The sequence below is a fragment of the Solea senegalensis genome, linkage group LG1, assembly GCF_019176455.1.
Source record: "Solea senegalensis isolate Sse05_10M linkage group LG1, IFAPA_SoseM_1, whole genome shotgun sequence".
In the NCBI taxonomy this organism is placed as follows: Eukaryota; Metazoa; Chordata; class Actinopteri; order Pleuronectiformes; family Soleidae; genus Solea; species Solea senegalensis.
In genome coordinates, this window is record NC_058021.1 from 29,672,430 (window position 1) to 29,685,855 (window position 13,426).

The 13,426-nt window shown below is 42.3% G+C and overlaps 1 protein-coding gene across 1 annotated transcript; it reads left to right on the forward strand.

The window, feature by feature from the left end:
* Positions 1-904: 904 nt before the first annotated feature.
* LOC122771498 (mitoferrin-2-like) lies at positions 905-7,167 on the forward strand. The gene is made up of 4 exons (XM_044029143.1): positions 905-1,440; positions 4,300-4,528; positions 5,878-5,934; positions 6,365-7,167. Exons 1-4 carry the CDS (start codon positions 1,096-1,098, stop codon positions 6,919-6,921), a joined length of 1,188 nt encoding a protein of 395 aa, XP_043885078.1. The 5' UTR covers positions 905-1,095; the 3' UTR covers positions 6,922-7,167.
* The last annotated feature ends 6,259 nt before the right edge of the window (positions 7,168-13,426 follow it).

Sequence of the window (13,426 nt, forward strand, 5' to 3'; positions counted from 1 at the left end):
ACTAGAGGATTTTCAAATCGACTTGATTTTGAAAAAAAACGTGGGAGGCCACAGACAAAAAAAAAATTGTAACCGATGTTTTAATCCCGAGAAAGCACAGACTAGATGATCCAGTCAAAACATAGGACCACACACATCACATTTCAGGGAAGAGATTCCATGGGATTTGGGATCTCACAGAAACTTGGCGTGATTTAACGTGACTTCAGAATATAAACAGACATGGAGGCAGACTGTCGTCAGTTGGTATAGCTGTTGTGTGTGCACGATGTTTTTTGTGTTGAGAAACGCAACAAAACTGTGGATGAAGTTATGGCTGAGAGGACAGAATCAACTTGGCTTGTACAAGTCACGGTTCTAAACTAAAGTACGCAACATCCATTTCCCGGTCAACTTTCTCTCATTTACGATTTCAAATCGGGAAGACTCTGATCCGTCCGATGAAAATCGTGTATGTAAACCCCTCACACTACAGGATAATATGGCCAGATAATCTCTTCAAATCAGCCTAAAATCAGAAGATGCCTACGATTGACAGAATGTCCAGATCAAGACCGAAACCTGACCAATTATCCTCTAGTGTGGGGCAGGCTTTAGGGCACCAGGACCCCTTCTGTGCACGCCACTGTCTACAACTGAAGGTTGGCTAGCTAGACAGCATTTGCAATGATTTTCCCCTTTCATGATAAAGGAATTTCCTTTCCCCACAGTCAAATCAATGTGAAGGCACTGACATTTACCATTCGTTTGTGATTTTCTGTCCATCTCAGCAACAGATACCTACAGTATGTGTCGCATGATCGCTTTGATTGACACATGAATAGATCAATAGCGTTCGTAGGACTTGGCCACGGTAACCAATCAGAGTGCAGGTCTCTCTGCGGCCTGTGCTAAGGCTAGTGGTGCTATAGCCTCGGTCTGCTTTGCTGAGCCCTGGCTGACTGGCTCAGAGGCGGGTGTGAACGATCAGGTGTTTGGAGGCATCACGCTGGGAAACGGAAACTACTCCATGGGGGGATGTAGAAGTTAACGGCTAAAACTCCCCGCTGGATTATCAGCCCGTGTGCCTAACGACTACACTTAAGACTTTTTCTCATGGAAGCAGATGGATTCGTGAGGAGGCGTCGGATGACAGCGGAGGGTGCAGGCAGTGATGCCGGGGTTGCTGGTGCCTCTGCGGGCACAGAAGTTCGATGGCTGGGGGGCAGGTTCTGGGGAGTTTCCGAAAGTATCGTGGGGAGCCTGACGCCGCGGATCGCGAGCGAGACAGAGGTGCAGACTGTTGATTTTATCCGCAGTGGACAATGTGCAGAGACGGAGGACTGTGAACCAGACTATGAGGGTCTGCCACAGGGAGCTTCCACTAGCACCCACATGCTGGCTGGAGCCGTGGCTGGAATCATGGAGCACTGCCTCATGTTCCCCATCGACTGTGTCAAGGTAGCATAGCTCCATGTCTCACCAGCTGAGCCGCAACTTTTCCTGTATGACCCATGATTTCACTGCTCAGTCTCTGCTGTGTTGTGGATATTATCAGTATTATCTTCGTGTGTTGTTGTAGCTTAGCGTATTAGCAAAACACGCTGCAGAGACAAGGTCAGACCAGGGCTGTTAGCCATGCTAGCTAAACTTATTAGCATGCTATATACAACATAAGGTTATATAGCGCCTAGCTTTAGCGATGGTTAGCAGCGTAAACGCAGGAAGGAGTTCGTTTCGTCGTGTTATGTAAACAAAATGACAACTTAGCATTATCAAATGAAACCGTTGTCAGACTTGCAACTGAGATATGTTTGTGGCCACGTGTAAGGAAACAGAAAACAACAACCGTGTGAAGTTATTTGGTTTAATTAGAGGAACCAAGTGTTACAACAGTGGAAAAGTTAAGGCAGAGTTTTGCTCTTCCAGGAGCTGATTCTTATTCATTAATCCTATGTCTACAACTATCAGTATTCACTCACCATGTTTTCTCTTAATGGAAATACAACACACCTTCAGTATTGGTAATATATACTCACTGGCCACTTTATTAGGCACAACGTGTGTTGTGTCCAAGTGGCCCTTGGTGTGGCCTTCGTCTGTTGTGGTCTATCTGCCTCAAGGTTAGATGTGTTTTACATTTAAAGGTCTTCTGTGGCTATTTGTTTTACTGTTGCCACCAACAACCATGTCATGTTTCTAAGTCACTTTAACTGCCTTCGTCCCCATTCTGATGCTCAGTCTACTTCAGCAGGTCATCTTGATTGTTTCCACATTAGGGGTGGGTAAAAATATCAATTGTATCCTTCCTCGTGCAATATTATAATTGATACACCAAGGCAAATATCAATGTTTTAATTAAGAAATTAAAGCGCTAAAGTAAACAGTCCCTGCCAGTTTCACTCACTGGGCATCACTACTTGATGTCTCTCTGCTGTGCAAATGAATGAGGGAATCTTGGGTGGAAGTTACCTGGGTGAAGAAGAGGGAGTTCACTGCGAGATAATGGCAGAGAAGGCTACTTTAAGAGATGCCCCATCCATTGTTCTCTATGTGAATAAATGGAGAAACCCTGCACTTTGCTGACCATGTATCGTGAATCACCCTATTACTCCCACCCCTAGTAAATAGGTGTACCTAATAATGGCAGTTACTGATGTGGCTGATTGGTGTAAAATGCACAGAAGTGTATTACAGTTAAGTTTTGATATGATTTGGATCTGTCAGCATCTAGTTGCTTCTTTCTTTCTTTGCCTTCTGTCCACACACCATATCCAATTGTTTACACGTCTCATTTTGATCTCATGTGAGGGTATGCAGCTTCTTTCACATCAGCTTCTTTGTTATTATACCAAATCCCTTTTATTTTGTTAATTTACTGTCAACAACACTATAGCTGTTGTGTAATGATCAGATGACCATAGAGACAGCGAGTATCGTCAGCTGTACATGTCAGTGTGAAAAGCTGCCCATGTGTCAATGCTTCACACATGTCTCTTCCACCTGTAGTCCACCTATGTTGCAGCCGTGATCCACAAAGACCAGTGTTTATGGACCAGTTTCATGCTCCCTTAGAGTCTTGCCTAACAAGACAACCGAGATCTGGGGCACTGTGACTCAGCAAAATAAAGTCCACTGCTCGACAGCCACCTAAAAACAGACATTGCCATCATTGATAAATATTTGTATGCTTCAGATGCAGTCCTTTCTTTTTGCTTACAGTAAACAGCTTCTCCTTTTTTAGGTTTCCTCCTTTCAAGTAAAGGCTCTACCTTCTGCATGATAAACTACGCACTTAAGAGATTGTGTAATTCTAGTTTTGAGTAGACTAGACTCTAATTCCACCTCTAGTGTATCTCAAATCCCAATAATTAGTAGTGGATTTTAGAAAAGTGTGTTGTATTTGTGGCTTTGTTGGAGTGTACTCTTCAATGTATGTTTGTTTTTTTTGAGTAAGCACAAAGGTCACTTCTTAGTATGCAAACGCATGCTTTAGATAAACACAGCAGATACTATATCTGGAAAGGCCCCTATGCATGCGGGTGTTTGACACCCATTAATGAATGTGGAGCAGGATACTACTGACGCAACAGCCTCTCCTCAATCTATTGCGCTGGGTTTCTGCAGCAGGCATGAAGTAACTTGAAGAATGCCTTTGTACCTGCTGTATGTAAGCCAGCCCTCTTCATCCCCTTCATTCCCAGCTGTAAAGAGAGTGATATGAGGGCATGTGTACCTATTTCTAGTACACTTGATAGGCACGCACACATACAGTGAGGCGTATGTTATTTCTGTCGGCCTGAAATTTGGTATACAGTGATTATGACGCTGCTCGGTTCCTCAGAGTTTAACACACTGCTTCGCCACCATATGGCAGGTGGCTGGAACACTGATTGCTTGCACTTTTACTTTGAATAATGTGTGTATGGTGTACTCTATGGCATGTGCATGTGTTTGTTTGAACAAAAAGGTATGTTTCAGGGTCGGAGGGAAAAGAGGTTTCCAGGAAGTCGGCTTATGTCCCTTTTGTGACCTTGAATCTTGTAACCCCAAACTTCCGCTCATTGAATTATGCTTGTAACACAACACACATTCACCACACACACAATGTCAAAGCCCTCATTTCCCCTTTCACTCTACAATCTAGTCAGGTCTGTTTCATTGTTAAGTTTAGTTTTTTTTTACTGTAATTGGCAGGCATGTTGTGAGACTTAAATCGTGCATTTCTTCCCATTTTTAGATCAAAGAGACAACATTTAATACATAACCATGGCAAGTGAATGTTGTCTGACTTTTGTTGAATTTTTTCCTCTTTTTCAGACACGAATGCAGAGCCTTCAGCCCGACCCAGCAGCACGCTACAGGAATGTTATGGATGCCCTTCGCCGAATTATAGCCACAGAGGGAGCGTGGCGGCCAATGAGAGGGCTCAGTGTGACAGCAGTTGGGGCGGGGCCTGCCCATGCCCTCTATTTCGCCAGCTATGAGAAACTCAAAAAGACTCTAAGTGATGTCATTCACCCAGGGGCTAACAGTCATTTGGCTAACGGTATCTCAAACATACAAACATACATACAGTGCATTAAGAGGTTTTTCAGACCTCATTCACATTTTTCACATTTTGTCATTTTAAAGCCTTAAAGTCTGTGAATGTTCTCTGTATCTCAGGTTATTGTATTTTCAAGTGTGTGGATATAGGCAACTGGACTTTTCACCTCTCTTCCGAGAGGCTTCTTCACTTCTTAAGTTAACTTGCGTTAACAGAAGAATTTAAGGCCAATTTATTCTTTTCTGTTGAGCTGACACAGTAGTCAATGAACTCTACAATCAGCCTGACATACGCTTTCCTAGAAATCTTAACTACAGACCAACTTTTCTGTGTTGTAACTTTAGTTAAAGTTTCACTTTTATTAGCTCCAACTCCAAGGTGAGCGTTTCTGTTAACCATAACTGTTTACCATTGTTTGACACGCAGGGCTTTTGAAAACCGCCCACTGGTCAGTGCTTATGCAGCTTCACACTAAAGTACACATGGGTTCTCTCCAGCTTCCTCCCACAGTCGGAAAAAACACGCAAAACTGGGGATTAGGTTCATTGGACACTCTTAATCGTCTGTCTGTGTGTGTTGCATTTTATGTAGATTGATGCAGGGGCAAATTAGTTTTTAGCATAAGTCTCTATACTTTCTATGTGCACGCTATACACAGACACACACACACACACTCTAACAACTTAAAATAAGTTAGACATGATTAGTGGCGGTGGCATTTTTTATCAAGCTGCTGAATCAGTCGAGTCCTGTTTCAGAGCAGACATGGCCTGACCAGACATGAGAACCCCCTGCAGCCCAGCTAAATTGAATGGAGCCTTTTAATAGCTACAGCTGTACACTGTAAAGAAGTGCCAAGGTCATCTCCTTGTGTTGCTGCATTTTAGAAAACTTTATCAGTTTTTCAGTAAAGTTCAGCTGATGATTCGGTCAAAGGAAATTTGCTCTGAATCTTAATCCTATTTCTTACTCTCGTTACTCTCTCTCTTCATTGTTTTCCAGTTGAGTCGGAGGCTAGGTAAGTCCTCTTTCTCACATCCTCTCGCTGTCTCTCTCCCTCCCTGGTATTGTTAAAGCTCATGGGACTAATGGACTGCCTTGTCCACCAGATGTCTCTCTTTGCTCAGGTTTGGCCTCCTGATTCTGGTCTGGAGTGATCTCTAGTTTACACCTGTGCAGACTGGTGAATGTGCTCTGATGATAAACATCCGCAGCTTTTAGGTGTAAGGCAGTGAAGGCTCTGATTAAATAAAACAGGCTTTTCTTTGCATGCAGACTCGTTTATTTTCCTTGTGCATTCTCTGCGATGTTATCGTTGTGTAGTCACTTTCAAGGTGTGTTTATTTCAGGAGCAGCTGGGTGTGTGGCAACACTGCTTCACGACGCGGCCATGAACCCTGCTGAAGGTGAGAGGAGCGTTTTATTGTACAGTGTCGTTTGTGTTTAACCACAGAAAAAAAAGAAAAAGGAAAAACAGCTTGCCGTACTCACACTTCAGTAAAGAAACGTGCAGGTGCCACGTCCGGCCAGCTTGACACATGGGCCTTAACCCTGAATTGTGACATATTAATTTTAAGAGCTGCCTCTGCTCCAGCTGCCCGAACATGTCAGTAGAAGGACACTGGTCAGACTCGGCATGACCAGCTGTTCGATGGCCTGCAGCTGTCCGAGTACAAGCTACATCTCACACTTCATTTTTATGTGTTTATTGAACTGCTCATAGATTAGTGCTGGTTACAGTTGACTCATGTTTTTCTTCTCTTTCTTCACCTGCACACCGACCATGATCGCAATCGCTCATCTCCTCCACCGATGCCTCTACGCATGGCTCCTTAGTTGTGAAGCAGCGCATGCAGATGTATAACTCGCCATACCGTGGCGTCTTGGACTGTATACGGGCCATATGGCATAAAGAAGGCGCCGCTGCATTCTACCGCAGCTACACCACCCAGCTCACCATGAACGTGCCCTTCCAGGCGCTCCACTTCATGACTTACGAGTACCTGCAGGAGCTGCTCAACCCCCACAGACAGTACAATCCCTCGTCCCACATGTTGTCAGGAGCTCTGGCGGGCGCCATCGCAGCTGCAGCGACAACACCTCTAGACGTTTGCAAGACCCTGCTCAACACCCAGGAGTCTCTAGCCCTCAGCTCCCTGTCTTCAAGCCAAGGCCAAGGAGCCCACAGACGTATCTCAGGCCTTGCCCACGCCTTCCGGACAGTGTACAGGTTGGGCGGTCTGAGGGGCTTCTTCAAAGGAGTGCAAGCGAGGGTCATTTACCAAATGCCGTCCACTGCCATCAGCTGGTCGGTGTACGAGTTCTTCAAGTATGGACTCACCAAGCACCAGCATGACAAGAGGAGAGCACAGCACATGGAGGCTGAGATTTAGATATCTACATTTAATCTCTACTAATACCCCCCCCCCGCCCTTTCTTTGAGGAAAAACAAGACATCAATATGCACATGAAATCTGACTGAAGTTCACCTCGGTTGACCCATCCCTTTCAGACACGGCAGATGAAGAAAGAAACCTCTTCTGACAGCTTCAGTAGTCTTAATTCTGCTACACCTCAAGACTAGATATGATTTAAGTTGTGCTGTTTGTCTCCTAAGTAAAAGCATTTACACGGCTCTACAGAACTAGTTCATCTGGAGACCTTTTTAAAAGCAACTCTTAACACCTACTACTTTTACATGAAGAACGCATAACTGTCCAGTTTGAAAGATAGTCAGCAGAGGGCAGTAGAGTTTCTTTGTTGGTTCAAGTAGTTTCATAAGCTTTGCTGTCAAAGGACCAGATTTTGTTTTGACATCCATTAAGATTTGAAGTTTACAAATAAAGAAGATTAGGCCCTCAGATCTAGAGCCTCTCTAGGTTTTTGAGACTCTGTCATCCAAACCCCAGAAGAGACAGGTTTATTTTAGGGCATCGAGTCCTTTTACACATTTAAATCTTTATTTAAATACAGTTTGTTGGTTTTTTTTTTCATCCAGTTAGAATCGGAAGAATAATGTTTGTTAAATTTAATTTACATCCTCACATTAGAAATTCAGTTAAACCCCCTGCAAACAGGGAAACCTAAATCATGTCATTTGAAATACTTTAAATAGAAGAGGATGACTTCATAGATAAAAAAAAAAAAAGAAAAGATTGTAGCTTCCAGTTTTGTTTGTATATCGACAGTGGCAGACGTTAATATTATTAAGATTTTTCTCCCCCTTTGCAACGTGTTAAATTCTTCCTTAAGAAACTAAAATGTCTAAATTTTATAATAGCTCTAAGGTATCAGAATTGTGTGTGTAATTTATTTTTAATTGCTGAATTTCATGCCCAGAGAGAGATAAACAACCATTCACACTCAGTGTCCAATGGGTCCACGCAGATTCTGTTCTGATTATCAGTCACGGGCTCGGAGTGCACATATCAAAGTGTATCAAACAAGAATGAAGTCTGTCCAATCTTGGCCAAGGCTTAACCAACCAACCCCCCCCCCACGTCCTGCATGTCCTCATCCCTCTTGTTCCTCCACCTGTCCATCTGAGGCTCCATGAGAGCATCACGTGCTTCAGAGACACAGTCTCGGCCCGAGCTTTCATCTTTCACTGCCAGGCCCAGATCACTCGACTGGGGCTTTGTACCCGCCGACGGGGTAAGTGTTGCGTTTGCCGGCGTTTTGTAAACAGACACACCTTTTGTGAAAGACGACGTGAATGAGATGAAGTTACTAACTGCTGGAGCTGCGCGGCTGCTGCTGAAGGAAGGGGCTGACCCGAGGCTGAGGGCATATTAGATTGCGGTACGTGTCGAGTGAGACGCTAAGTTCCAAGCGAGCACGAGAAGTAAGTCAAGACGCTGAGGGTATAGTGCCATGCTGGATGCTGTATTTACACACAGAAACTGAGTAATTAGCTTTATGATTCACCTCGTCCTCCCAGTTTTATTACAGTTGGAGGGGAATGTTGTACATGCTATTATGGGATATTTCATTCAAACAAAAATCGAAACCACATCATTGATTCACCTTTACTCGTTTGATCTGGTAGGAAGTAAATAGCTGGGAGCACAATTATATTGTCAAGTCTGACAAAGCGTAATGGCTTCTACGGAGCGTTTAAACGTAAACTTCACACTGATATGAAAAGACTATTAGCCGAACACAGACAGAATGAGGCCATTATTAGAAACTGCCTGTTGTTTTGTCAGACTTTTCAGTCACTCTCACACTCTGAGTCACTGTTATGCTATTATGCGTCTTGCTTTAAGCTGCTTTGGCCGAACAAATGTGATTTAGCCTAATCATTTCACTCAAACAAGTTGGTATTGTTTGAGCTGTTTTTCCACTTGACATTTCTTTTGTATTTTGAGCATTAAAACCTGGTGATGTACAGTATGTCTCCTTAAACTATGCTGTTTTTATTTCATCCTTTAGCAGGAAAGTGCAGAAGATAAATAAATAAAGAAAAATAGAGACATGCAATAGAGACTTTCAGACATGCAGAGAACTCTGTAGAGTGTATGTGAGACTGAAAATGTCCACCAAAGATACGTGGGACATTTAGTGGAACTTTCAAATCTCTTTTCAAATCTTGACACTACTTGACTCGACTCGACCAAAATACCACCAGGTACAAGGTACTAACCAAACAAGGCGAGTCGAGCAGAACCGAGTAGTGCTAGAACTGCGTGATGGGAAAACGCAAACACAGCATGAAAAGCTATAGCTGGGAAGTTTTCACCTTCTCTTAAAATGTCTAAACCAAATTCTGTAAACATTTGAGTGCCTTTGAGGACATTCTTTAAGTTCGGTCTCCAGCTAAGAGAGCAGCAGAGAGCACTAAGGACAAGCCATTTTCAGACATAACTTTGGGTAATATCTGTAGATGTCTAGAGCAGAGAGAGAGACCCAAACTTTGGAGATTCGAGGTGCCTAAAATTCTGGCATTTCAAGCAGCAATCCTGGATTACATTCAAATAAAATATTTGTGCTTAAAATATGACAAACACAGTGGGAGAGTATCTGAGAAACATTCCAAACAGCAGGACAACCTCTGTAGGAACTGGGTGAGGAGATGACAGTGGGCTTGAACATGGGAGGAGCAGGACACTCACTTATTATTTTCCCTCCTGTATTCTCACATGAGGTCACTCAGACATTAAACCGGACATTATACCAGTGAGCGTGCAGGAGAATCTCCTCAACAGCATCCTCTGCAGACTCCGAGAGCAATTGGCTCTTCGGTGTCACATGACAGTTACTGTCATAACTACTGGCTATTAGGAGATTCGTACAACGCTGCACTGCAGACGACTGGTGACAGACTTGGTCCAAATGAAAGGTCTGACACAGACACTAGAAGTGCGGTTCAGTATAAATGATCATGCCTTACCATTGATTTAACTAATGATGAGTGCTCCGAGTGCAACAATAGTAATTTTGTCATAAAGCTGTCAGCAGTTAATCAATCTGTTGAGGGGTTTCCTCCTTCAATGTAAGATTTATTAAACGTACATGCGGGCCTGTCCGGGCACGCTCAGGTCTGTCGACACAAAGCAAGTGTTAATGTCTCAGAACTCTTAATGTTGCTATGTATCACATTCTTCACGATCATTTCATATGATCCCTAAACTAATTGCCATAAAAGTATGTTGATATGTGGATATATGTTGATAATTGTGCTTGTTTTTTTTTTCCCTTCTTCCACAGGACATTTTCTAACGTGACAAGAGAATTCATGTTTCCTCTCTTTGCTTTTCTGAATCTGGTGTTTGAATATTTTTGTCTGAGCTCCTCAGGCTGTGTCTTGTACAGCCAGGACTTGCAGTGCAGATGCCTGAAGGACTTTCGAGGCCTGCCGGTACATCTGCCAACAATAGGAATTCCCCTAGTTTACACATCCCCAACACAAAGTGGGGTTATCTCTAAAGATTAAGCCTCATTGTTTCCGTTTTGGAAGGGATCATGTCACTGAAGCGTTTGACTGATGTTACTCTGGAATTGATTTACGGAGCCGACTCTGTCGTCATTGCTCACGGTCTTTGTGCGCTGCGCTTTCATTGAAATTACATGTATTATCACACTTGTTACATAGCTTATATACTTCAATTTTAAAAAAAGCAATATTCTACCACAGATTTATAGCCTTGTCTGTAAGCAATTGGTTGCAAATCTTTGGATGACACCCTACAATTATACACCAATTAAAGGCAGGGTTAGTACATTTTTTTAAAAACTTTTTTAGTTATTTTGTGAAATCTTCTTCATGTCTAGATAGCCATCAAAAAACGAAGTGGCTCGAAAAAGGAAAAAGTGTGCTTAGCCATCTTAATACTATTATGAAAACTCACCTGCGTAAACAAGTTGTCAAACAAGAAGTCGACTGTCAGTGTTTTTGGGGGGGTGGAGTTTTGGATGCTTTTAGTATTTTACCAGAATTATCAACATTTAAAAACAGTTACGTTTCGTTTGTATTTCGTTGTATTGAAAATTTAACCCTTTGACAATGAGCGCTTCGCGGACGACACATTTGCACAAGCGTGCTTTGCTTCACCGTAATTGTGCAACGGTTTGTGATATCAGAAAGATTCCAGCGCTATCTGAAAGCTGAGAAGTTGCAGGTCCAAGCCAACGTGTGGTTATTACGGTTATTTCACTCCCGCTGTTGCAGGAAGCCAGTGAATCAGCATCTTTGTCACCAGAGAGGAGAGTGGGGAAAAACGCCTGTACATAGTTTCCATTTCTTGGCCTGTTTCTGGACATTGAGACAAAGACTCAAACAACTGTATTTCAAATTTAACATGCAAAAGCTGGTGTTTGTGTTTAACTGATGTGTTTTTTCTAAACAAAAAACTTTGTTTTTCTTCATTTTAAATTGTTCGTACCCTATTTTAACATGCAGTAAATTGTAAATCACTGCCAGATATTGAAAGTTTTCCTGTAAAAATGTAAAAAAGGTTTCCTTACTGATCCAATACCAAGTAAAATTCAGGCTGGTATTGACGACAACGATCCGTTACTAATATTTGTACAAAAACTTAACATGTTTGGAAAATCCAAATAGAAAGTGAGAGAATTTCAATACAAGACATCATACTGCATGTTCTTGTTCTTTAGTTATAAATAGAATTCTCATACAATAAAAACTGTTTTTTTGGACCAACAGCATATTTCATCAACCATATTTATTAAAGTGAACTGGAATAAAAGGGGATTATGTATTCTGTAGCTGAAAAAGCTCCACACACGACTGTGTTGATGATAAACTACACATTTATGCCAAATTACTACATATTTTAACATGAGAATCGATCATAAATGCCTGGGATCTGTATATCTGAGATATTTCATTATCGACATCCACACACCACAAGAAAATTGACAGTGGACAATGTCAACATTTTACATGTAACATGACCATAACTTCATTTTTTCATCCATAGACCATCACGTGACACACTCGTCCTGCGAAACATCACACGACGGGAACATTGCAACATCCCGCCTGAGAGGAGTTTTAGATTTTAACTAATATTTATAATGAAGTGTGAAATTATTGTTTTTGCAGTCAGCGCTCGCTCCTGGTGCTCTCCCTCTGCCACTTTGAAGTAAAATATTAAAGTGTTGTTTAATGTGGTCGTGGGCTGTTCATATATCGCCTCCCGACTGTAGTCAGCTCTTCTTAAATACATAGCCAGGGCTGTAATTTTTACAAGTTTAGGCAAAATGCACTCTAAGTACAGTATCGTACTTTCAAATGGCTGGGATAACCATCTCATTTCGCATATATCACCATTTGATATTCACTCAACCATCCTTTCCCTCGTCGAGTGTGCACGGTGTTATTAAAACTCGTAATCATAGATTTTGTGAATGAAACGACTCCGTGTGGAGTCAAAATGGCAGGTATGAAGCTTTTACTTTAAAGCATGTTAGACCTGGCGAGCCTCCGGGTTTGGACGTTTTTTAAAAAAGTATGAAATCTTTGTGACTTGAAATGCGAGCACAGGTGAACTTTGAAATGAAGTGAACAGAACAGAAAGACACTGACTCTCTAATTACACCAGCCGCTGTTTATTTTTGCAGTGCTAATTTCATTAGGATGCTGATATTTGTAATTACATGTCGCACCTTTGGGAAGAAGACACGTATGCACGTAATCGCTCTCTGTCCTCTTTCAGCGTCTGTTTTATCATCACTTCTTGCCTCTGTTTCCACAAACAGCTCTGTCAGATCCGTGTCTTGAAGTGGTCTATAAATAAACCTGTTTTGACATGATTTGGCTAAAAATAAACTTTACACCGAGCAAATTTAAAGCTGCAGTGTGTAACTTTTTGCTTTTTGGGTGAGGTTATTATTCTGCCTCTAAACGGTGTAACATGTGTTTTTCATCTGAAAACTAAGACAACGATTTGGTTTTCTTAATATCATGTAAACAAGTTAGTCTGACTAAGCCAGTCTTAATCGGACTAACATACCTGGATAATTTGATTCATAGTCTGATTACTCCTGCATGTATATGTTTAGTCGGACTGGAGTTGGACGTAGCTTTCTGCGCTTGCACCACATTTCCTCCCTGGTCTTTGACCAGAAGACGAAGCAGATGACGTATAAACTCAGCAACAACAGCGAGCACAAGAGCCGTGATCGAGCCACGATTAACATGTACTGCACAGCAGGTACGAAACATACAGAACCAAAGCACGATCCATCACACCGGTCACTGTTTGTTTATCTGTGACGTAAAGGAAACTGAATAAATACGCACTAGCTTATAGGGCGATACAGCGCCACCTGGCGGAGTAAGACGTACACGGGCAATAAATCGTTTTTCTCCATTATACTCTGGCTTTGCAAGTTGTCTTAGTCAGACTACGACCTTAGCTCGACTATGAGACC

Bases quoted from the DNA above. Each gene is read 5' to 3' on its own strand.
- LOC122771498 (XM_044029143.1), top strand. From the start codon at position 1,096: ATGGAAGCAGATGGATTCGTGAGGAGGCGTCGGATGACAGCGGAGGGT. The intron at 4,529-5,877 runs GTATCTCAAACA...TGTTTATTTCAG, and splicing joins TAACAGTCATTTGGCTAACG to GAGCAGCTGGGTGTGTGGCA. The intron at 5,935-6,364 runs GTGAGAGGAGCG...ATGGCTCCTTAG, and splicing joins GGCCATGAACCCTGCTGAAG to TTGTGAAGCAGCGCATGCAG.